This window comes from Salvia hispanica, chromosome 5 (genome assembly GCF_023119035.1).
Source record: "Salvia hispanica cultivar TCC Black 2014 chromosome 5, UniMelb_Shisp_WGS_1.0, whole genome shotgun sequence".
Lineage (NCBI taxonomy): Eukaryota > Viridiplantae > Streptophyta > Magnoliopsida > Lamiales > Lamiaceae > Salvia > Salvia hispanica.
The window spans coordinates 9,223,761-9,248,761 of record NC_062969.1 but is presented as its reverse complement, the minus strand read 5'-3'; the positions used below and the strand labels follow the sequence as shown (position 1 = coordinate 9,248,761).

General features: G+C 34.0%; 3 protein-coding genes across 3 annotated transcripts; 2 read left to right on the top strand and 1 right to left on the bottom strand.

Moving 5' to 3' along the window:
• The first annotated feature begins 1,958 nt into the window (after positions 1 to 1,958).
• On the top strand, positions 1,959 to 6,174 carry LOC125189167 (glucose-1-phosphate adenylyltransferase large subunit 1-like). Its single transcript, XM_048086421.1, has 15 exons — positions 1,959 to 2,331; positions 2,563 to 2,866; positions 3,068 to 3,190; positions 3,659 to 3,829; positions 4,070 to 4,162; positions 4,277 to 4,360; positions 4,441 to 4,496; positions 4,601 to 4,694; positions 4,825 to 5,010; positions 5,127 to 5,207; positions 5,293 to 5,379; positions 5,454 to 5,558; positions 5,664 to 5,770; positions 5,855 to 5,915; positions 6,016 to 6,174. The coding sequence occupies exons 2-15, from the start codon at positions 2,633 to 2,635 to the stop codon at positions 6,115 to 6,117; spliced, it is 1,584 nt and encodes a 527-aa protein (XP_047942378.1). The 5' UTR covers positions 1,959 to 2,331; positions 2,563 to 2,632; the 3' UTR covers positions 6,118 to 6,174.
• Positions 6,175 to 17,702: 11,528 nt separating this feature from the next.
• Positions 17,703 to 20,386, top strand: LOC125191026 (protein RER1A-like). Its single transcript, XM_048088482.1, has 4 exons — positions 17,703 to 17,852; positions 18,580 to 18,952; positions 19,706 to 19,886; positions 20,020 to 20,386. The coding sequence occupies exons 2-4, from the start codon at positions 18,600 to 18,602 to the stop codon at positions 20,068 to 20,070; spliced, it is 585 nt and encodes a 194-aa protein (XP_047944439.1). The 5' UTR covers positions 17,703 to 17,852; positions 18,580 to 18,599; the 3' UTR covers positions 20,071 to 20,386.
• An 830-nt stretch (positions 20,387 to 21,216) lies between these two features.
• On the bottom strand, positions 21,217 to 23,371 carry LOC125186985 (probable pinoresinol-lariciresinol reductase 3). The gene is made up of 5 exons (XM_048083480.1): positions 23,120 to 23,371; positions 22,911 to 23,045; positions 22,455 to 22,692; positions 22,093 to 22,296; positions 21,217 to 21,603 (listed from the first exon to the last, which is right to left on the bottom strand). Exons 1-5 carry the CDS (start codon positions 23,303 to 23,305, stop codon positions 21,437 to 21,439), a joined length of 930 nt encoding a protein of 309 aa, XP_047939437.1. The 5' UTR covers positions 23,306 to 23,371; the 3' UTR covers positions 21,217 to 21,436.
• Positions 23,372 to 25,001: the final 1,630 nt, after the last annotated feature.

Sequence of the window (25,001 nt, the reverse complement as noted above, 5' to 3'; positions counted from 1 at the left end):
AATTTACTAAAACGACACACACTAGAAGTCATCTAGTAACTTGAGGTGGTTCGTGTAACATGGGTTTGTCTCAAGGCTATAAATTAAATTTCTCTATCTTTAGATATGTTTATTTTTAAAATTCATTTTTATAATGTTCATAGTCTTTTTTGATCTAAACGATTCATACATAAAAATCCATAGATATGAATTAATAAGTACACAGTAATTGGTATGTTCATAATAATGTACTCCTAGATGGCTTAATGATATTGTACTTGAAGATTATTTTAATTAATACAATATTTCTTTCTTAAAAATGATAAACACAATTTACAAGAATAAGTATGATTCCCAAATTTCCTAGCTAGTTTCAACGTTTACAAACGCATGAATTAGTAAGATATTTTTCTTTTAACTACCTTATTAAAAGTTTGACTGTTCGAATCACATGTGCATTACAAAATAAAAATGGTGAGTGAAAAATAAGTCATAGCAATATATTGGCATATTAGCATTAGACAAAGTAATGCGTAATTCATTTTTAAGTTATCAAAATTTGTACATTAAAATAGCGTTAAATCAAAATAATTCATACAATAGTAGTCTAAGTAAAAAATAGCCTCTTGTCAAATTACTAAATTCTTTCTCTTATTTTATTAATTTTATATTAAAATTTAGGGTCCTATTCTAATGCTTTTAGCACCCTAATCCAAAATCAAGACCAAATCTCCACCCTTAGATTTTAAAATGAGTGGATGAGATTAAAGCTCACAAAATCTCAATAAATAGTAGACAAAATATCAACAAAAGGGTAATATCGTCATTATGTTATCATATGATAATTTTCGTGAGTGTTTTTTTATATCAACATTGTGTATTACATATATCAACAATATGCCATTGGAATATCAACACATTTTTATTGAGATTGGACATGCATAATATTGAGATTTTGCCTACAATATATTGAGATTTTTTGTTGCATTTGTTGAAAATAGCTGCTTATCAACATGTACGAAAATTGAAATATAATTTATCAAATTTCATCACCCGAACATCGTCGGAACATATGCAATTGAGATCTCGTTGGAACCCTTATTAAATTATCTTTAATTTGATATATTTTTTATGAAAAAATAATTTAAATTGAGAGAGTTACGTAAATTTAAAGATTTGAGATGATTTTGAGGAGAGAGAAAGTAGTTAGTTATAATTACTACTATATATTTGACATTAATACCCTTTTAATTTAATTAATAATTATTTAAATTTAAAATATATTACACTTGGCATCATATTAACCACAAGATCTTCTAATCTAATATCATATTAACCACAAGATCTTCTAATCTAATAGTTGAAAATTGATCTCAATTTGGGATTGATAATTAGTTAGCAATTGATTACCTCCCTAAAATTTATATATTATTCTTAAAATTTTTATTTTTAAGGAACGTTATTATTGCATACGATCACATTCTTCTCTTCTCTTTAAAAAGGTTTTTTTCAACAAAATCCACAAAAATTGCTCGATTCAATCTCTGACTGTACATCACTTGACATCTTATATTCACAATCTCAATCAAAAATGACACCAACGATTGTGAAATCGATTTTCATCATCCAATAATCAACTTGTCATATCATATGGCGTAGAAAATGCATATGTGCCTCACAACTGCTCGACAAAATGTCCCACTGAACCCCTTCCATTTTTCCGACTTCCCAAAATTAATTTACAGCCACTCGTGTGAAATCACCCAGATTTTTACAAAAGAATTTCCCAATTTTTTTATTTGGGATCAAATCACGACACACACAAAACACCAATTTTGGTTGTAACTGCAGATGAGAAAGGGACATGTGTTTGGCCCTCTCTTGTCCAAACGCAGAGGGGTCTAGAAACGTGGAAGATGGCCAAAAACCCAAAATCTTACACACTGAAATGGCAGCATATTGCTGAGTGCACGCACTTGGGCGTGTTTATGTGTGTGGGATAAACAGGATCCTCAACTTGGGAGGCCTGATTTTTTTCCAATTCCACAATCTCTCTCTATATATAGCAGTGAAGCTCACATTTAACAGAAATAAATTTGCAAGCTTTCTCGTGAAAAACTCACAGGCCAATAAAGCTACCACCTTTCACCTCCCCCACTTGATGCACACACTTCTCATGCATTATTGTCAGCTATAAATCCATCGCCAGCTTTTGTGAAATAGATCTTCAAGTTTTTGTTTCAATCCTCTTCTTTTTCAAGATTCTTGCTTAAGGAATTTTTCCTCAATTCAGAGTCTTTACTTGTTAATAATTCTGGACGATCTACTCGCATGAGATCTTGAGCTTGGAAGGTACAATTTTTTTAGTATTTTTATGATGAAAGAGAATACTCACTACGTATTTTATTAGTTTGTGTAACGTTAATTCAAGGGTACCAACTGTTAGACTGCCTTTTCTTGTCTAACAATTTTTAAAAATTTTATACTGTGATCTATACTTTACTTGGTTATTTAGTTTACATTTGCTTCATTTCGTGGTTTACTGTATTGTCACACTTATGCGTGGACATCTGATTTATGTAGTTGATCCAGTGATTGTCTGAAAAGAGTGGTGATTGTTAAAATTTTGATTTGGTGAGTGAGAGAAACTGCTATGGATGCTTTCTGTGGTACGTTGAGATCGGCATCCCATTTGGCGAATCCGACCAAAAGTGTGTTTTGTGGTGAAGAGAATGGGTTCTGGGGAGAGAAGATCACATGGAGTCTGAGTAATCGTGTTGGGGCTTGTAAAATTGGGAAAAAATTGAATCTTGAGGAAAGGGGAAGGAAGATCAAACCTGGGGTTGCTTACTCTGTTCTGACCAGAGAAAACAGCAATCAAACTCTGGTTAGCATTTGCCTCTCTCTTTTCATGTCCACTTGATTTTGAATATGTTTGGTGATTGTTCTGATGTATTCTATGTCGTGTTGTTATTACTAGAAATATTTAAGTAGTAGAATCTGTGATGAGTTTAGAACACGTGTGAGTGTATTTGGTACAATGCCTTGATGGTTGAAACTGATATGGTGCTTCTTGGGGTTTAATCAGACAATACCTGCTCCAAGATTCGAGAGACAGAGGGCGAATCCGAAAAATGTGGCTGCGATCATTCTGGGAGGAGGTGCCGGGGCGCAGCTTTTCCCTCTTACAAGCAGAACTGCCACCCCAGCTGTAAGAAAAATGTCTCATCTTTAGTGAATCACTCATGATTAATGTTATGTTTTACCAGATGTTATCTTAGACTCTTAGTTTCTTACTATAATTTTCTAAATTAGAGTGTGTGTATGAGAGAGAGAGAGAGAGAGAGAGAGAGAGAGAGAGGTGAGTAATTGGACCAGTGTGTTTGATTTGGTTTCTTACATAGAAGTTTATTAGTCCTTTCATATGTGTCTAGAGTGGTTAAACATGATCAAAACAATTAATAAGAAATGCACTGAAACTATTGAATTCAGAGATAGATCAAACGTATCTGATTGAAGGAGAGTTTGTGTGAGTGAGCTTGTGAACCAGGAGACTGGAGTTATTTGATGAACTTGATCATACCTACTTAGTTTTTTGCCTTTCATCTCTAAATCCAACATCTATGCTCAAATTTGCTTGATACATATTTTGTGTTGTTGCACAATATGATGCGCACAGGTTCCAATTGGAGGATGCTATAGGCTGATTGACATCCCAATGAGCAACTGCATCAACAGTGGCATTAACAAGATCTTTGTGCTCACTCAGTTCAATTCTGCTTCTCTAAATCGACACATTTCTCGAACATATACTGGGAATGGCATTAGCTTTGGGGATGGTTATGTTGAGGTGAACACATGTATAACTGTGAAATGGTAGTTAATTACTGGCTTGCGAATTAAACATGTTAATATTTTGTACTGGATAATATCTATGGATTACCATGATATATTGTAAAGTGGGAATTCCCATGAATCTATATGGAGGAATACAAGCAACAAAAGATCCTATAAAAAAGTGCTAATGGGTGGAAGTAGTCTCTGATTAATTTTTAAACCCTACACTCATCTGAAAGATGTATCCTTGTAGGTTTTGGCTGCAACTCAGACGGCAGGGGAAACAGGAAACCGGTGGTTCCAGGGTACAGCAGATGCAGTTAGGCAATTTATATGGCTATTTGAGGCGAGTCTTTGTTTTTTATGTAATTTACTCGATACCGACTCATCTAGCCTAGTGTCTCATTCTCAAACTGGGAATCAGAATCTTGACCTCGGCCTTTCTACTTGTTTTTTGCAGGATGCCAAGGCGAAAGATATTGACAACATCTTGATTCTATCAGGGGATCATATGTACAGGATGGACTACATGGACTTCGTTCAGGTATATCAATAATTTGGTATTAGCAAGTGTTGCAGCAAACTCTATAGTGCATAAAATTTAACGGGTGTTTCTTTAAACAGAACCACATTGATAGAAATGCGGACATCACACTCTCGTGTGCACCAGTTGATGAAAGGTTAGATTGACTGACTAACTAACCTGCTGTAGTTTGTTTATGTCTTGTCTTCAGACTTTTCTCTCTGTTATTGACAATGTGAATTGTAATCTCGATTTCCTCAGCCGAGCATCATCCCTTGGACTGGTGAAGATTGACAGCAGAGGTCGCGTATCTCAATTTTCTGAGAAGCCTAAAGGCATGGATAAGATGGCAATGGTATGATGAACTGCATCTCGAACAATTTTACTACGTGAATTCTATATAAGATCACTTGATTTCTTGCAACATTACCATCCGAAATTCTTTTGATATCTTCTAAATTATGTTGTGTTTTGATGTACTGCAGCAAGTAGACACCTCTATCATAGGATTGTCCGCGGAGGAGGCTGTAAGATCTCCGTATATCGCTTCTATGGGAGTATATGCATTCAAGACCGACGTTTTATTGAAGCTTCTCCGGTGGAGATACCCGACTTCAAACGACTTTGGGTCTGAGATCATACCATCTGCAGTAAAGGAACAAAATGTGCAGGTTCATTTCCATCTCTGCACCTTTTGATGATGTTCAAGACAAACAATGCCCAAAAATAATTCTATTTCCTTAATCTGTATTGATCTCTGAGGTTGTTAATACGAATCATTTTGCAGGCATATGTATTTAGAGACTACTGGGAAGATATCGGAACGATAAAATCATTTTACGATGCTAATTTGGCTCTTACGGATGAGGTAGCTCTTACCTTCTTCTCTTGTAATAAGTCATCCAAGCTTACTACTGTATGAGGTATCTTGACATTTGCAAGCTTGTTTTCAGTCCCCGAAGTTCGAATTCTACGATCCAAAGACTCCGTTCTACACATCACCCCGTTTCTTGCCACCAACCAAAATCGACAATTGCAAGGTAGCTATGACAGTGTGGCGTCGTGATAAAAAGCCGATAAATGTTTCTGATGCTTTTAGTTAAATCCTCTCCAGATCAAAGACGCGATCATATCACACGGGTGCTTCCTGCGTGAATGTGTTGTTGAACACTCTATAGTAGGCGAACGCTCTCGTCTCGACTCCGGGGTTGAACTCAAGGTGAGCTCATCATGCCTTCATTTTTAAAGAATCTAAGTTTGGTATGAGTGACATTTTTTTATTTTTTTATTTTCATATTTTCAAAATTTTATTTTTTGATAATAGGATACATTTATGATGGGGGCTGATTCTTATCAAACGGAATCAGAGATTGCCTCACTCTTAGCTCAAGGCAAAGTTCCAATGGGGATTGGTAGTAACACCAAAATAAGGTGAAGAGACACACAGTTTGCATTTGCTTCACATTTACAAGAAAAAGTGAGATTCTAACACAACAACATACTACTATCTTGCAGTAACTGCATCATCGACAAGAATGCTAGAATCGGGAGAGACGTGATCATCAAGAACAAAGAGGTAAGTTCGATTCACATCTCGCTCATTACTCTCTTATCACTCCGCGTATATAAAGTTATAGCATCGGTCATGTCCTGATATCATCGTTGGCGTTGCACAGGGAGTCGAAGAAGCTGATAGATCGGAGGAAGGGTTCTACATTCGCTCGGGAATCACTGTAGTAGTCGAGAAAGGAACGATAGCTGATGGAACGGTCATATAGATGTGTTGCTCTTTGAACACTGCGATTTATACACACAACGCTTAATTCCTCTTTCCATATTACAGCTCTTCCTTTGAAAATTTTACTAGTAAATTTATACTATAATAATATTTTATATATGTGGTATTAATATCGAAAAATGATCAACGTATGAACTAGACGACATGAAGTTTTTCTTTTGGTGGTTTCACATTCTAAAAATGTACAAAGTGATGGAGTGAAGGCCACAATAACTATACATATTTTGACAATCAAGATTATTCGTATAAAGCCACTGAGAGCGTCCTTAATGGGTAAATATTGATAAATATTTAGGCATAAACTATTAAATCTTGATTATAAATGTCTAAATTCTGATTATGAAATCAAACTAGAGCTGAAAATGGCTGCACTGCCCAAGTTTAGTCATAAAAAATATTACTCCACATGAATGCTTTTTTTTTTTTGTAATAATCTTAGATTACAATAAGATTAATGATCATTAGTAGTACTAAATTAAGAATGTAAATAAAATAAAGATTTGATAATTTTCCTCGAATCACATGAGTTTGCTCCTTGGGTATAATGAGATGTTCAAATGGCTGAAATTTCACCACTTGAGTGCTGATTGTTCAATTATCCTCTGCATCCTTATTTTCCTGTTGTTTCAGAAAAAAAATGTATACTAATTCAAGCTTATAAATAAAAACCATCTTTTCTCATATTACAAAAATATATATTCCTACTAGTAATTCAAGATTATAAACAATAGTAGTAGTAAAGTACTCCCTCCGTCCCCGATTAAGAGTCACATTTTGACCGGACACGAGTTTTAAGAAATATAAAGAAAAGTTGGTTGAAAAAGTTAGTGCAATATATGACCCATTTTTTATATTGGTCTTATAATAAAATGTGAGTTAATTGAGTTGGTGGAATGTGAGACCTACTTACTATTTATGGCAAAAATAAAGTGTGACTCTTAATTAAGGATGAACCGAAATAGAAAAATGTGACTCTTAATCAGGGACAGACGGATGGAGTAATTAATAATGGGTTGACTTACATGTTCATCAAAATATAGCTTCTTTAAGCTCTCATTCAAATTAATTGTGAATTGTGTGTTACACCCACCTGCTACATCAAAATGTATTTAAGATTTGTTGAGTATTGGACTCTAAAAATGGAGACATTGCCTTCTTCAATACCCTAAGAGCTCCAAATCCGAGGACCGGCTTGCGAGAAGCACACAAAAGCGAGCGTATAGCATATATGGCAAGTTTAAGGTCGTCGGTAGTTATTCCTCTGTGGTCGTTGAGGGACCGCAATCCTTGTATTGCCAACATCTCATCTTTATGATGAATGCAAGACTTGAAGTATGTGCATAAATTTGTAGCATAATAACAAATGTGCATAGGCTTAACTTTTGCAATCTACATATTAGTATATGAATTGAGAGTAAGAAAGTAACAATAACAATAAGAGCAGCACATGGCTAGTGATGCGGGCCGCAATGTATGTGTTCATGCGAGAAAAACACCATTTAGATATCCCGTATTTGTTAAATGACTCTCTATAAGAACAAAACATTTCTCGTAGATATTTGACGCCTCCATCATCAAGCTGCAATATTAATTCTATATAAACATTACTAGTATTTTAAGTCCATAATACATATTCTATGGAAATCTATCTTACCCAAAAAGTTAGATGTAACGCATGGAACTGCACATATTTTGATAGACCATGATTGACAAAATCATGAAATATCAGATTGTCCAAATAGAGGGCCATCTCCGGGAATCTCTGTTATAATTGTAAAAGGAACATAATACTACTATATAAGAATAAGGGAATTAATTTAATTATTATATATATAAAAAGGTAATAATAGTACCCAGGTGATTTTGATAGCACACACAAAGGCAGCACTTTGAACCATAGGACTTTTGTCCTTATATGCCTTCTTGAGACATTGGGTTGGAGATATGTCATTACTCATCCAACTAATTAAACGGAGACTATGTGCTCGATATAGAGCAATGCTGCCGTTCATGTCCTTAAGAATGCAGTCAGTCACATGACCAACCTTTTAATTATTAAAAAAATAATACAAACAATTAGTTTTATAGCTAGCTAGTTGAAAGAATTAATCACAGATAAAAGTAGAGTGAATTTGCACCTCATCGGCAAGAGGGAGGAGCTCCTTCGCTATTAGATAGAACATTCTTCTCAAACGAACATCTTCGAAATCGTACAAATTAACAACCGAAGAAAGTGCGACCGTAGCTTCAGCCTACGAAATACTCCATATTTTACTAGTACTATAAATCAAACCACACTAATATTATGTGGAAAATTGGAATATCATAAGTATGTTGGATTAAACAGTTTAGAGCATCCACAGTAGAGGCTAGCGGATAGGCTAGCCGACCGCTGGCCGATTCGCTAGCCTCCATTGCGGCAATTTAGGCAAGCCGATCGGCGAGCTTTAGCCGATTTGCGGGCGCCAGCCGACGGCTGGCCGATCCCGCTAGCCGCCATTGTAGGCTCAATTTCGACTAGCCTATTGCTTGTCCAGTTGCTGGTAAATTTAATTCCATAAATTAATATGTCTCGTAAATTTTGTGTTTAATTCCGTAAATTAATATGTCTCGTAAATTTAATTCCGTAATTTATCATAAATTTAATTCAGTAAATGTAGTTGTTTTTGAATTATTTTTATTGCGGCTAGCCTATTTGCTTAAAATGATGATGTGGCAGGTGGAATTTTAGTGCTAATGACGTGGCAGGGGGAGAGAGTGGCTAGCATGTGGCTAGCCTATGACTGGCCTAAAGCCATTGTGGATGCTCTTATTAATAAGTGCACGACAGAGGCAAAATTATTCATAACAACAATTGAAGGATTTTTATGAACTAATTCAGAGAAAATAAGTTAAAGAGAGAGAGGATATAACCTTTTCGAATGTTTCACCTTGATTGAGAAGATATAGAAGCTTTTTGATGATCTAAATCAATCAGAAACCAAAATAATTATGTAGTAGTTATTTTTTAATTAGAAAATGCTTCAACTAGTGTACAATTTGACTTTGCATAAAAGAAAAAAGAAAAGAAAATAAGTATAGAGAAATATTACAGCCAAACATCTTGTTTTATCAAAATGTGGATCACCAAAACTTTTCAATTCAGTCAAAACTGCATTTTTCTCAATCGCCACAAACCAATAGTCATCTGCTGAAACTTTAACACAAATACAAAATTTAGTATCTCTACTATTTCAAAATAAAACTATACAATCCAAAAAATAATAATGGTAATATACTACCCTTTTACCATGACGGTCTTGGTCTCTTTTCTCAAACAGGCACGACATAGTCTTCAAAATGAAGAGAAAATAAGTTTGTCTCTACGATAATCAGTTTACCTTAGATTTTTCTCACAATAATTGCAATTGAAGGGAATGATACAACTTATTAGTGCAAATATTTTGGCAATAAAAAGTAATATGGACTGATAAAATAAATATAGGAAGAATGATGAATATAGTATTAGATTGCATATACATATTATTTATCTACGAATTATATGTATATATATATTTAAAATTATAATAATTTGATAGACTTTTTTTATTATTATAATTAGTTGATTTTGTAAAATTAAAGCATCGGTCATGTCCTGATATCACGTTGGCATTGCGCAGGGAATCGAAGAAGCTGATAGATCGGAGGAAGGGTTCTACATTCGCTCGGGGATCACTGTAGTAGTCGAGAAAGGAACGATAGCTGATGGAATGGTCATATAGATGTTGCTCTTTCGACACTGCGATTTATACACATAACGCTTAATTCCTCTTTTCATATTACAGCGCTTGCTTAAAAATTGGAATTAGTAAATTTAATATATTATTTATATGTGGTATTAATATCGAAAAATGATCAACATATGAAAAGTAGACGACTTGAATCTATTTTTTTGGTGGTTTCACATTCTAAAATTTACGAAGTGAAGAGCATCCTTAATGGGTAAATATGTATAAATATTTAGGTATAAACTATAAAATCTAGATTACAAATGACTCAATTCTAATTATGAAATCAAAATAGAGCTGACAATGACTGTGCCCAAGTTTAGTCTTTTATATAAAATATTACTCCACATGAATGCTTTTTTGTAATAATCCTAGATCACAATAAGATTAATGATCGTTACTCATTAGTACTAATTCATAGTACTAAATAATGAATATTGTAGATAAAATAAACATTTGATAATTTTCCTTGAACCACATGAGTTTGCTCCTTAGGTAATGAGATGTTCAAATGGCTGAGATTTCACCACTTGAGCTGATTGTTCAATTGGATCCTCTGTATCCTTATTTTCCTGTTGTTTCAGAAAAAAATGTATACTGATTCAAGCATATAAATAAAAACTACAGAAATATATACTCCTACTAGTAATTCAAGATTATAAACAATAGTAGTAAAGTAATTAATAATAGGTTGACCTACATGTTCATCAAAATATAACTTCTTTAAGCTCTCATCCAAATTAATTGCGATATGATCCTTGGGAGTTTCCCATACCACATTGTGTGTCACACCCACCTGCTACATCAAAATGTTTTTAAGATTTGTTGAGTATTCGACTCTAAAAATGGAGACATTACCTTCTTCAATACCCTAAGAGCTCCAAATCTGACGACTGGCTTGCGAGAAGCACACAAAAGTGGGCGTATAGCATGTATGGCAAGTTTAAGCTCGTCGATATCTATTCCTCTGAGGTCGTTGAGGGACCGCAATCCTTGTATTGCCAACATCTCATCTTTATGATGAATGCAAGACTTGAGGTATGTGCAGAAAGTTGTAGTATAATAATTAAAGTCCATAGGCGTAACTTTTGCAATCTACATATGTAAATATGAGCTCTTGAAATTAACATGTAATAGTACTATTAGTATATGCATCGAGAGTAATAACAATAACAGCAGCACCTGACTATTGATGCGCTCATCCGAGAAAAACACCGTTTCGATATCCCATATTTGTTAATTGACTCTATATGATAATAAAACACTTCTCGTAGAAATTTGACGTCTCGATGATCAAGCTGCGCGCAACATATTCATTCTATATAAGTAAACATTACTAGTATTTTAAGTCCATAATACATATTCTATGGAAATCTATCTTACCCAAAAAAGTAGATGTAACGCATGGAACTGCACATATTTTGATCGACCATGATTAACAAAATCATGAAATATCAGATTGTTCAAATGGAGGGCCATACCTGGAAATCTCTGTTATAATTGTAAAAGCAATATATGTACATATAAATTAGGGAATAAATTAATAAGACTCAATTCTAATTTGATTCTATGAAGTAATTATAAAAAACAATATATACCCATATGAGTTTGATAGCACACACAAGGGCAGCACTTTGAACCATAGGACTTTTGTCCTTAAATGCATTCTGGAGACATTGGACTGCAGATGTGCCATTACTCATCGAACCAATTAAACGAACACTGTATGCTCGATATACTGCAATGTTTCCGTTCATGTCCTTAAGTAAGCAACCGGTCACATGACCAACCTTTTAATTGGAGTATAAAAAAACATACAATAATTAGCTATATATATAGCTAAAAGAATCACAAATAAAAGTATAGTGAATTCGCACCTCATCGGAAAGAGGGAGGAGCTCCTTCGCTATTAGATAGAACATTCTTCTCAAATGAACATCTTCGAAATCATGCAAATTAAACAACCGAAGATAGTGCAGTTGTTGCTTCAACCTACGAAATAGTACATTTTACTATAAATCGAACCACACTGATATTATGTGGAAAATTGGAATATCATGTGTTGGATTAAACAGTTTATAGATAAGTGCATGGTAGAGGCAAAAATATACTACTTACATTACTCATAACAACAATTGAAGGATTTTGATGAACTAATTCAAAGAAAAAAAGTTAAAAGAGAGAGGATAGCCTTTTCGAATGTTTCATCTTGATTCAGAAGATATAGAAGCTTTTTGATGATCTAAATCAAACAGAAATCAAAATAGTTATGTAGTACCATAATTTTGTAACTTAAAAATGCTTCAACTGCAGTGTACAATTTGGGGGAAAAAAAAAAGTATAGAAACATATTACAGCCAAACATCTTGTTTTATCAAAATGTGGATCACCAAAACTTCTCAATTCAGTAAAAACTGCATTTTTCTCAATCGCCACAAACCAATAGCGATCTGCTGAAACTTTAACACAAATTCAAAATTTAGTATCTCTACTATTTCAAAATAAAACTATACAATCCAAAAAATAATGGTAATATACGTACTACTCTTTTACCATGACGGTCTTGGTCTCTTTTCTCAAACAGGCACGACATAGTCTTCAAAATGAAGGGAAAATAAGTTTGTCTCTATGATAATCAGTTACTTTAGACTTTTCTCACAATTGCAGTGGTTAATGACTATTTAAGGTAATGATACTCCTACAATTTATTTTGGCAATAAAAAGTGGAATAATATGGACTGATATAATAAATTTTGAAAGAATGATGAATATAGTATTCGATTGCATATACATACATATTATTTATCTACGAATTATATATATATTTAAAATTATAATAATTTGATCGACTTTTTGGTTGTAATTAGTTGATTTTGTAAGATGTACAGATGCATATATCGACTATCACGCCTCATTACATTATAGTAATAAATAAAAGTATAAAATAACAATGAAACTGTTTTAAACTAACTATAAAAATATAAAAGCAATATAAATAAAGTAGTACACATTTTGATTACATAAATATTTTAATTAATTAATTAGTAAACTAGAGCTGAAAATGACTGTGCACTGCCCAAGTTTAGTAGGTTGGCTAAAGCCTAATTCAATCTTCTTCTTCTAAAAGCTGTATAATCTCTTGAGTTTGGATTTAAGTTTACTCCTTCAAGGGGCTTCATTAATTTGGGCTTTCAGTTTGGGCTCACTAGAAACACACAATTATATTTTTATGGCGAGTAAAGGCTAAAATTGGTCCTGAACATATGACCATTTTACGTTTTTTGCTATAAACATTATCTTTTGGATTTTTTGGTCCTGAACATATGAAAAATTGATCATTTTGGTCCTCCGTCAACATTTCCGTTAAAAACTAACGATCAACGGGTTTAATCCGGATTTTGACTAAATTAAACTTTTAATTCTGATTTTTTACACCTTAATTAATTCCCTAATTGTTTTTATAAATGTTCTTTTAAAATTAGAATTAAATAATTGGGAGCTCCCCAATTATTTTCGGTGCAGCTGCCTCCGCCGACCTCCCCGGCGTGTGGGAGCTCCTCGTCGCTTGCCGGAATCGCCTCCATGCACACGGTAGTGACACAGTTCAACACTGTAGTCCTCCTCGACCGCACCCACATTGGCCCCTCCCGCACCAAACTCCTCCCCCAAGGCCCCAAACCACCTGCCTCCGCAACGACTGCACCGCCCATTCCCTCCTCCTCGACCTCAAAACCAATGACCTCCGCCCTCTCACCATTCTCACCGACACCTGGTGCTCCTCTGGCCAGTTCCTCCCCGACGGCACCCTCCTCCAGACCGACGGAGATCTCGACGGTTTTCACAAAATCCGCAAATTCACCCCCTGCGAACCGGATTTGGGGTGCGATTGGGAGGAACTGCAGGATGTCCAACTGTACCGAGGCAAGGCGGCCAGCAGCATCGAGTTTTTCCCTCCGTGGAAGGAGATCGGCCTTGTCGGTTTCGCATTCTTCAACCAAGTTGGGGATAATCAAATGGATAACCTATACCCCACGTCCACTTGCTTCCGAACGCTCAATTGTATATTTTTGCTAACATATTTATAATTTTAAAAGAATATTTATAAAAATAATTAGGGAATTAATTAGGGAGTAAAAAATCAGAATTAAAAGTTTAATTTGGTCAAAATCGGGATTAAACCCGTTGACCGTTAGTTTTTAACGGAAATGTTGACGGGGGACCAAAATTATCAAATTTTCATATGTTCAGGACCAAAATATCCAAAAGATAATGTTTAGGACTAAAAACGTAAAATGACCATATGTTCAGGACCAATTTTAGCCTTTACTCTTTTTATGACACATTTTATAGCTATTGTGAATATATATGTTAAGACTGACAAATTGTGCGGATTGTCGATATCGGGTCAACCCAATATCGACCCTACCCAATAAGGTCAAACCCAACCCAATCTGAAATCATCGTGTTCTTATCGGATCCCAACCCAACAAATTCGTGCGGATTTTGTGTCATCCAAAAATATCGGTCCTCTTTTAATGATAGTAAGTTACTATACAATATAGCTTGACGCTACACGATAACGACCAAAACATGATATTATATCATTAAATCTAAATAATAATGTTAAATTAATTAAAATAATTATTTTTTAATAAAATTTAAGTATGCAATAATATTTTTTTATCATGAAAAATAATTAATAATAGTATTAATCATATTTTTACTAATAAATTAAAGTATAATATTTTTTAAATAATAAAAATAATTAAAATTAAGGACCCAAATAATTTTTAATAAAAATAATCAAAATAATTTTGTTGTTCTTAACGGATAATCCAACCCGGCCCAAATACGACCCAACCCAACCCAACCCAAAATTTTCGAGTTCTTATTGGGTCAACCCTATAAGGACCCAAATCCTAAACGTGCGTGTACATGTCGAGTTAACTTCGTGCGAATTCGTGTCGGATTATCGCGTCGGATAAAAAATCGTCAGTCCTATTATATGCTACTATATTTCTAAAAATTAGAGATACATTGCTATCCATTTACAACATTAGTAGTAAAAATCATATAGTGTAGGAGTATTAATTTGCCGGTTAAATAAGAGTTAATATGGTGGATAAGAAAATCCAAATTATGCATTGAGTAAACCGGAAATTTATCCGGTTTAAAAATTGAATGATTTGATTTGTGTAATTCGTCTCAATCACCTAACTAAAAGTTTTTGTGACCATTTATACAAAACTAGTATCACCCACGTGCGATGCACGGCCCATTTTCTTTTATTTAAACTTATTTTGTATTGTAAAATGATTTTATAAATTCATAAAAATATCATTTTATGAAATTTGAAATCATAAATATATAAAATAAAAAACAATTATTAAAAAATATAAAATCAAACAAATAAAAAAAATAACACATATACCAAATGAGAAACAATATTATTATTTCAAGTTCTAAAATCACAAATTTATACAATAGCAATTTATTGTACCAATAAAAACTCATATAACCAAATAAGTTTATAAACTAAAAATTGCACACAAATCACATATCATTTAAATCACTTTTAAATTTATACTACAAAAGATCAATCACAAACACATTTCAATAAAAATAATGTATAAATATATATTAGAAGATAGCCAAATCGATCAAAATCATCAACAAAAATACAGCAAAATAGCATGGAATATACAATCGATATCAATATGCATGCATTTAGCCGGGGAAAAAAAAAACTAACTGGTTGCATACCCTAATAGTATACCCCGCATTGTCTACTACCCGTGTAGTTGCCAAATATTCAAAATATCTATTCCAAGGTCCATTACTATCTTTCCCACCATGTCTCAAACCTATTTTAGTACTTCTTGAATTTACCTTTTATTACTTCCACAATAATAAATATAGTATAAATATGTGTATATATGTTTATTCTAGCACTGTTGTATAAATGATATCGAAATATGATATACTACTATAGTACTACAAGAAAAATAGAAACTTTTATAATATAAATTGCTATATGTGATTTACCGTGTATGGTTAGGGACCTAAGAGCATCCGCAAAAGTGGACAGAGGACAGACTAACCGATTTTTTTTATTTTTCTATTGCACATTGTGGGAAGATATTGTAGACTTTGCAGAGCCAAATTGATCGCATTAGCCTGCAAAAATGAAGGAAACATCACTGTGAACCCGAATCAACCATGCCACGATTGAATCATGGAAATGCAAAGGTAGAAACCAAAAATTCTTATGAAACCGCAATACCTGCTCATCAGTAATTCTATGTATTCTACATAGAGGCGAACCACCTTCAATGGCAGCATACCCTTCCTTGCTCTTGGGAGGCCCAGCAGTGAAACGAAGCGGGCCTGGGTTGGGCTCGTTAGTTGAGATGGGCTCTAATTGGGCCATTTTATAAACCCAGGCCCAGGCCCATCAGATGCCCACCTTCTATAATTAGTTTTTTTTTAATGTACTTAAGTGATTAATCACTAATAGTAGTATATTTCTCTATTTATGCATGTCATCTTGTGCACGAGACATGTTAATTTTTTCAAATCATTCCAATATTTTGGATGTCTCTGAATGGACTCAAATAGTAATAGTTTAATATTAACATAAGTTTCCAACTAAATCATAAATGAAACATTCAATCTTGATTACATCTATTTTTTTTTATATAACTTTTTTTTTATCTAAGATGTAAAAAAGATGATTCTGAAGTTTAACTTTAAGAATATTACGTATTCAAACCTTAATATACGATGATAATTACAAAATTCTTTAAATTTATTAGTTAGTTCATATATTTGTAGATTTAAAAATACAACATCAGCCCATATACTAACAAAATTAACAATATTGATTATTCCTTTAGTTATACACTTACGTTTAAATAGAATAAAGAATATGAAAAATATTGTTGATACAAAGTCAATAAATGAACTTAAACACATTATTAAATTTAGATTTAGTTAATGAGATATAAAAATACCAGTTATATATTTTATTTTTGCATATAATACATTTAGGATATCTTTAAAATACTTAAACAAAAAATTCAAACAAAGCCTGGCCCGGCCCGGCTCAGATATGGGCCTGGGCCGGGTTGGGCTGTCCCGGCCCACTTGACATCTCTAGTTGCGCCATAATATGCCTTTTGATTTATAAAATCATGTATATGGATCAATATTTTGTTGAAATTAATTGGGTAACGGTTAAAGCTTGTCTTGCTGCACCATTTAATTGAGTTTCTATCAAAAGAGAATTTTCTACAATGAAATATAAATTACAAAATATAATAAAAAATTAGATTGTGTATGAATGGATTATGAAACTGATTTGTAATTGTGGAAGATTTCCTAAAATTGTTTTAAATTTGAAGGTAACCCATTCAATTTCATTTATGAATAAAAAATTGAGGGAGTGTGATATGTTTATATTTTTCTCTCATTTAAGCCGATAACTATTTGCCATGAATGACAAAATTAATGGTTTGTATTAACAATAGAACGAATGGAACTTTTGTACATTAATTTGAAGTTTTATGACACCTATTCCAAAATTGACATTACCACGATGATAAAATGTATCACAATGGGAATAAATAAGCATTTTATATATTAATTATATCAACTTGAATTTTTTTTATCAATAATAAAAATATATTCTAAACTATTTCTGCATGAGATAATAATAATTACCTGAATTCAATTATTTAACTTAGATTGGGAGAACCGAAATGACGAAATGTCCCATGGCATGAAATGATATAATCACCAAAAGCGTGTTTCGAAATTCGAGTGGTTTTCGAAGAAATCGTTGAAACGGAATCCCTCTCTCCAAACAGATCCAAACCCCCAAATTTTTTCTTCTCCTAAAATCACTGAGGATTTTGTCTCTCTTTCACTGCTATTTCACTCGCGGAAGGTAATCGCCCTATTCTAAGGTCTTCTCTTTGATCGGAATATGAAGTAATTTGTTCAAATTTGTGTGATTTGTTGTTTTATTTCCTTACCTGATGGGCTAGGTTTTAGGTTTCTTGTTTGGGGTAGCATAAAATTGAATCATTTTTTGCTGGATCTGTCGGCAAATATTGTTTCTTATCTTGGTTCCGCTTCCAATTTGCGTTGTAAATTGTGTTCAGTTTTGTTCCCCATCAAGCATACGGGGTTTAATTTTTTCAGTAATTGATTAGCTGTTTGTTATCATCGTGAGTAGATTAAGTTGAGAGAGAAGCTGAATTAGGGAATATGTGATTCGTGTTAGTTGATTGGGGATCAAAAGAAAAATATACACTTGATTTGAGGTCAACAGTGTCCATGCCGGAAAAAGAATGTCACTGAGACATTCATGCATTTCACCGTTACTTTGGCTACTCTGATAACGTTATGCTTGGATTTTGTGTATTTTTTGTAGGTAGAAATTGTTCATTTTCCACTTTCTAATCTTGTCTATATTGAGTTTCCTTGTTTTATAATTGATCCATCTCCAATGGGAGATAATGTGCTTGTTAAAGATAATCAATTAGTCTTGCATTGGCCGCTAAATCGATAGTCCCTGTATTGATAACACATGCTTTAAGTTTCTTTCATGATTTAGATACTTGACATATCTTGGATGGTTCTCCTTATTGAACATTATGGTGGACTTGTAGGGTTTAGAAGTTGATTTTTCATGGAGGGCACCGGAGGTGATGGTCCCTCAGCAGCTGCTGCGGCACTTGACCAACGGAGGCATGAGTTGTCGAAACTTTTTCAGCATTATCTAGATAAATCTACCCCTCATTCTCTTTATCGGTGGATTGGGACAGCTTGTTTGGTGCTTCTATATGCTCTCCGGGTTTATTATGTTCAGGGATTCTACATTGTTACCTATGGTTTGGGGATCTACCTTCTGAATTTGCTCATCGGGTTTTTGTCACCTCTTGTTGACCCCGAGCTGGAACCTAGCGAAGGACCTTCACTGCCCACTAAAGGTTCTGATGAGTTCAAGCCATTCATTCGCCGTCTTCCTGAGTTCAAATTCTGGTGATTGTTCTAGTCTTTTAATAGTCTTTATTTGGGCGTTATAAGATATTTTTCATTAACTTTCTGTGGCATATTGCTTGGTTATGTTATATCAGTTGCTTACTTGCTTGATGTATCAGTATCATGATCAAAAGTTACAGAGTTCTGTTGATAAAAATATCCTATAACCACATATGTCATTAAATGCAAATCTTTCTAGATTAAAATAAAAAAGCATGCCAAAAAGGATGGTGATGTGCTGTGTAAAGTTCTTCGACCAGTTCTTTGGTAGGACCATCCCATGATCTTGTCCTCTACTGTGGGCAGTTTTGGGGAATGTGGTCGAAGAAGCTTGTCTTTTGACTATAGCAGTATAAACTGTGGATTTGCTATAGGGCATTCAATGTTCTAGAATATCAACCTAACTTTAGACTCTAGTTAAGTAGATGAATTTCATTGTTATTGTCAGGTTGTCATGACTTTTATAGAGGTTTGTGGTTTCTTTTTTAAAAAAATTTAGTTTGAGGTGGCATCATGGTCTTAATAAAAATAAACACGTGGCTTGTTGCTTAGACATCTTCTATGGCAATTTCCCAATGTTTGTTTAGGTTGTTCTTGCTAAGCCTATATGACTATGGACACTGTAAATTTCTACTCCTTGTTTTAGACAGGGAAGCTGGATACAAATGATATAAATTTCATGTGTATATCAACGATGGTGACTTTGGAGTTAAGATTTTGATATTGATAAGTTTTTCATTTCTGTCATTCCAGGTATGCCATCACAAAGGCTTTCTGTGTAGCTTTCCTGATGACATTCTTTTCCATGTTTGATGTGCCAGTGTTTTGGCCTATCCTATTATGTTATTGGATTGTTCTTCTTTTCCTAACAATGAAGCGTCAAATCATGCATATGGTCAAGTACAGATACATTCCGTTCAATTTGGGAAAACAGGTGAGCTGCTCTCCAAGGAAATTGCATAACGTCTTATATATTGCTTCTTCAGTATTAGGAAATTTTCAGCATGTGTCACCGAGGTGTTGTTAGAAGACAGCCATTTCATTTAATGATTTGTATTTTGCAACAGAAATATGGAAAGAAAAAGCCAGCTTCCAGCGACAGCAGCCCCCGAGACTGAACTTGAGTTGGTTTGTGATTTGATCGGAATCTGAGACCAGGAGTAAGTGGGAAGATGGAATTGATTGTGACGATTTACTCAATATGTTTCCGCAATTTGTACTTAAAATGACAGGTTTATTAGCATATACTAGTTCAGTTGCACACTGTTATTTTGATCAAGGCAGCAAACTGTTGTTGGTGCTTGGAGAAGCAAAAGCTTCATTTTGTTTGACGTTCTACAGTGAAATTATTGCTGTTGGTGCTTTGAAATTTAGGGCATTCAAACATCAATAGTTGATATGAAGCAAATCCTATATATATCTCATTTGGTAAAATTGTTTCATATTTTCACTTCATACACTACCGGTCTCCTCCGTGGCACCTACAATCCGATCCTGATCTCGTTTAATTGCTTGCACCAAGCTCTCGTTTTCATACATATCCCCTAAGCCTTTTCAATTAACCAAATAATTAAATTCAGGTTCAATAATTATGAAGCTATAAATAGCTGAATACAAACTACAGCACGAATCAACACTAAAGTATCGAGCTCACGTGTAGTAAAGTTACCGGCGGTTGCTTCCAATATGAATTTTCTGATGTATCTACTGCTTAGGATCAGAATATTAATATTTCCGGCCACTCTCTGAAGGATTCGCCCGAAAGCTGAAGAAAAATATTTGTTTGGGTGTGTTGTGATGATGCAAATTCTCTTTTATGCAACCCTTGTAATTATTTTAAAATAAGAACAAAAGTTAATTATTATTAGTTGCTTGAGTCTGTATGTTATTTTGATTAACAACTGATTTTGCCATTTTGGACATAGGGAAAAATTATTTGAACCATGCACATATGATTTACGGTGTTTAGATTATGGGATTTTAACATGTAACTAGAATTTGGAGTTTTCAAAATAAAAGTAGTAGTAGGTTGCATTTTTTAACTTTTCTTACTAAGTAGTACTAGTAGGTTGCATTTTTTAACGATAAATTTTGAAAATCAACATTTCTTATTGCAATTGCATTTTTAGGTATTCCAATGCAAATACGAAAATTCCATTCCTCTAGTAGTATTAAAACTTCATTCGTCAACTTATTTAGAGCTCATTATTTTATACTTCTAGTAGTAGTATTTGATAAGTTTGAGAAGTATATACACTAAAGAATGATACGCGGTATAAGAGTCCTATATTTCTTCTGTTTCATTACTGAAACAAAAATCGTCCTATGCAAACTTTAAACCCAAAATCTAATTTTCTACCAAATCTCTGATTTATGAATCAGAACTCAACATTTAATCACAGCCAACAACTCATGGCGCATGAAATAAGAGGGAAAAAATACAACTCCTCAGATATCAAAGTAGCAAAAACACAACCTTATAAACTACAACAGCTTGTCTAAAAACTGGCTTACTGTAGTATATTTGATATGTGGATACAACTGAGTTCCCTCCACACCGTTTGATGCGTTTATGTCGTAGTAAGTCTGGTCGCCCTTCACAAACACCGAGTATATGAAGACCATCTGCATGTTTTCTGGATATGGAGTGTCTGCAATCCAATGTGAGATAGTTACATAATCTTACAATCATGCTAAGATATAGATTTTCTTAGATGCGTCACGCTTTGAAGTTAGAACTCCGTCTAAACCACAAACCAGTCAAGCAAAGTGTTAAAGAAAACTAGGGCAACTGAATGGTAGACACACATAATCTTACTATCATGTTAGGATAGTTACATAATCTAGCTATACATGGATGTAGATTTTCTCAGATGTATTGCACTTAATTAGAATTTCGTCCAAACCAGTTGAGCAAATTGTAGCAACTGAAATGGTAGACACATATCAACTTACTAGTATGTTAGGACTTAGGATAGTTACATAATCCTATCATGTTAGGATATATGTGGATGTGTATATCTTACACATGTCAGAAGTTAGAACTCCGCCCAAATCAGTCAATCAAAGTGTGCAAGAAAACTACAGCAACTGAAATTAGACACACAATCAGTCACGAATAAAATGGTTCAACATGATACCTTGAATTCTTTTAAGAAGCTCTTCCTCTGAAATATAATTTCTCTCAAGTTTTTTCCCTATTTTTTCCTCCCAAATAGTAACCAGTTCATTCATGGAGACTGTATTCCCAGGTGGTCTTAGATACAGGGTTTTATTCAGTGTGCGTGGATCATCCATGGTGCTTATCGTGAATGCAGCTACGTCACTTTCCTTCATAAAGACGCCTGCAAAAGACGCACATATTACAACATTCAAACTCATTACCGATAAGGAAAGGATACAAATAGCAGAAAACAAGTAATATGCAGAGAGAATGAATGGATCGATACATTTGTGACGTATAGTTGATACAAGCTAAGAAAATGATAAAATGTGAAGAAACCTCTAGCATTTCCATCTCCAAAGATGGTGACATTGTCTTGTGGTGGGGCTTGGCGGCCAGGCTGGACGAGGGACGGAAGCAAGTAGCTCGTGTAGAAGTTGCAACATATGTAAGTGTAAGGAATGCCTTGGGATTCAACGAGACGCCTAATCTCAGATTTCCTTGAATAGAAATTGTGATCGAGATGGGAAACTCTAGTTCTGTCAGGATCTGATCCAAATTCTGATGGAATGAACCTCTGCACAATCCCAACCAACCAAATTCAATGCAATAACACTAAACACTATTCTGAGGAGTATTAATCACTAAACGAAGAAAATCATTACCATTTCTAGTCCTGATTCGAGAAATTCACCTAATTGCAATGTAATTCAACATAGCGTAGAGACTAGAGAGAACAATTATAATCAATTTAACTTTTGAATGTTTAAAACTGCAGAATTGAGAATAATGGACCTTGATGCAACCGACGCGTTTGATGGCCGAAATCAGAGGCTTCTGATCATGAACTTGCTTGGATGCGACGGCGCAGATGACGACTTCAACTTGTTTTAGGGCTTCAATTAGGATCTCCTCATCGTGTAACGAGCCCTAGGATAGAAAATGAGAAATCATGAGCCGAATAGCAACAACATAAGGGGGAAAAGTCGAGTTATCGGACATGCTTTAACTATTTTGAGGCCTGAATCGGAGAGCAGCTGAATTTTGTGGAGTTTGTTGGGATCGGAAAATGCGGAATCTCGGATAAGGCCGAGTGTTGGATGGGATGCGTTTAAGCTGGCCTTCGCGAGCTCGAATCCGAGGTTGCCAGTGACTCCGATTATTAGAATTTTGCTCTTGCTTTCCGCCATTGAGTTTGCTGCGGCGGCAACGGCAGCGGCGGAAGGAGAGCTAGTAGCCTGTACGCCGCCGCTTGCTCTGTTGAACTATTCATACTAATCGACGGAGAAGAGAGATTTCTGTTGACAAGGCAGAGAAATTCTTGCATCTCTTGTTACTTTCATTGATTTTAATCCGGCCGAAATTTTTATGTTAGGCAGTTAATTATCGTGTTTTTAGTTAATGATACAGATTAGGATTATTGCAACACATTACAAATGATTTGTAATCTCAAAGAGTGAGATGTAGAAATTTCATTGATTACCGTCTTCAAAATCTCTTCTCACGACAAAGCTTCAGATTCATTGACGCCGTGCATCCGGGGAAAAATGAATTTTGATGCACTGATTCCACACAATTGGATTTGATTTTTTAAGGGTGAAGTGGTATTGGTAAATTCATCTCTGACTTTGTGAGTGGAAGCGGCAACACAAATGAAAATAAGACACTGCTTGCTTCAGTGTGCATTTTAGAGTGGACGGGGACAAGATCGTCATTTCAGAAAATAATGACGGCATAAGAAGAAAAATGATTAGCCATAAAGATAAGCATTGCCTTTTCTCTATCGGATCGGTCCAAATGGTTATGTGATATAGGAGTATTTAACAGATTAATATCAAGTAGTACTAGTATATATGTTAAAAATTTATGATTTATTAAAAGTATGTAATGTTTTAAATCCTAAAATGTCAACATGGATATAGATTTTATTAATCGTTGACTCATTCACTTAATTATGATTTATTTTTTACGCTTGAAATTGTATCAACAAATTTGGTTAATACTACTATAATCAAGGATGACTAGAAAAACGCAAGGCTTGAGTTATTGAAAAATAAACAAATCCACTGAAGATATTTAAGGAGAGACTAATTTTATCGCAGGCAAATATGGAGCCCTCTTTTTACATCAGTTTTTGTGGGTGTCAACTAAATTGGTGGCAATTCAAATCAACGAATGAAAAACAAATGAATTCCAAAAATATTCACCTATAAAATGTGACATAATGAAATATAGGTTTTAAGAAATATGTATGGTAGGTAAAAAAAACTAATATAGAATATTAGTCATATATAATATAATTTGTGTAATGATTTAAATCAGTGTGAAGTTTATTTATACAAAATGAAAAATATAAATAAAATTTTAAATTATGAATGTGTCAAATTAGCAAAATGTATTATTGCAACAAAAATACATTCAAAATGTATTATTTTGTACACAGAGGGCTGGGGTATGTCATGTGCCTTTCAAAATTTAAGGCACGCTACTCAAAATAACACTCCATTTAATAGTACGTACTCCCTTTCCCTTATCGAATACTACTTCCGTTCCATAATAAGTGTCACATTTTATTGCTTCGATTCGTCTCATAATAAGAGTCACATTTCACTTTTACTATAAAATGATAAGTAGATCTCATATTCACCACCAATTCTACTCATATTTAATTATAAAACTATTATATATAAGTGAGACTAATAATCCACTAACTTATTCAACTAATTTTTCTTTATATTTTTTAAAACTCGTGCTCACACTAAATGTAACACTTAATATGAGACGGAGGTAGTATGATTTATTTTTCTTTTTTTTTATTTCATTTAAAATAACTCATTACTAAAACTAAAAATTCCTTTATTTTTATTTTATTTCATCCGTCTTCCT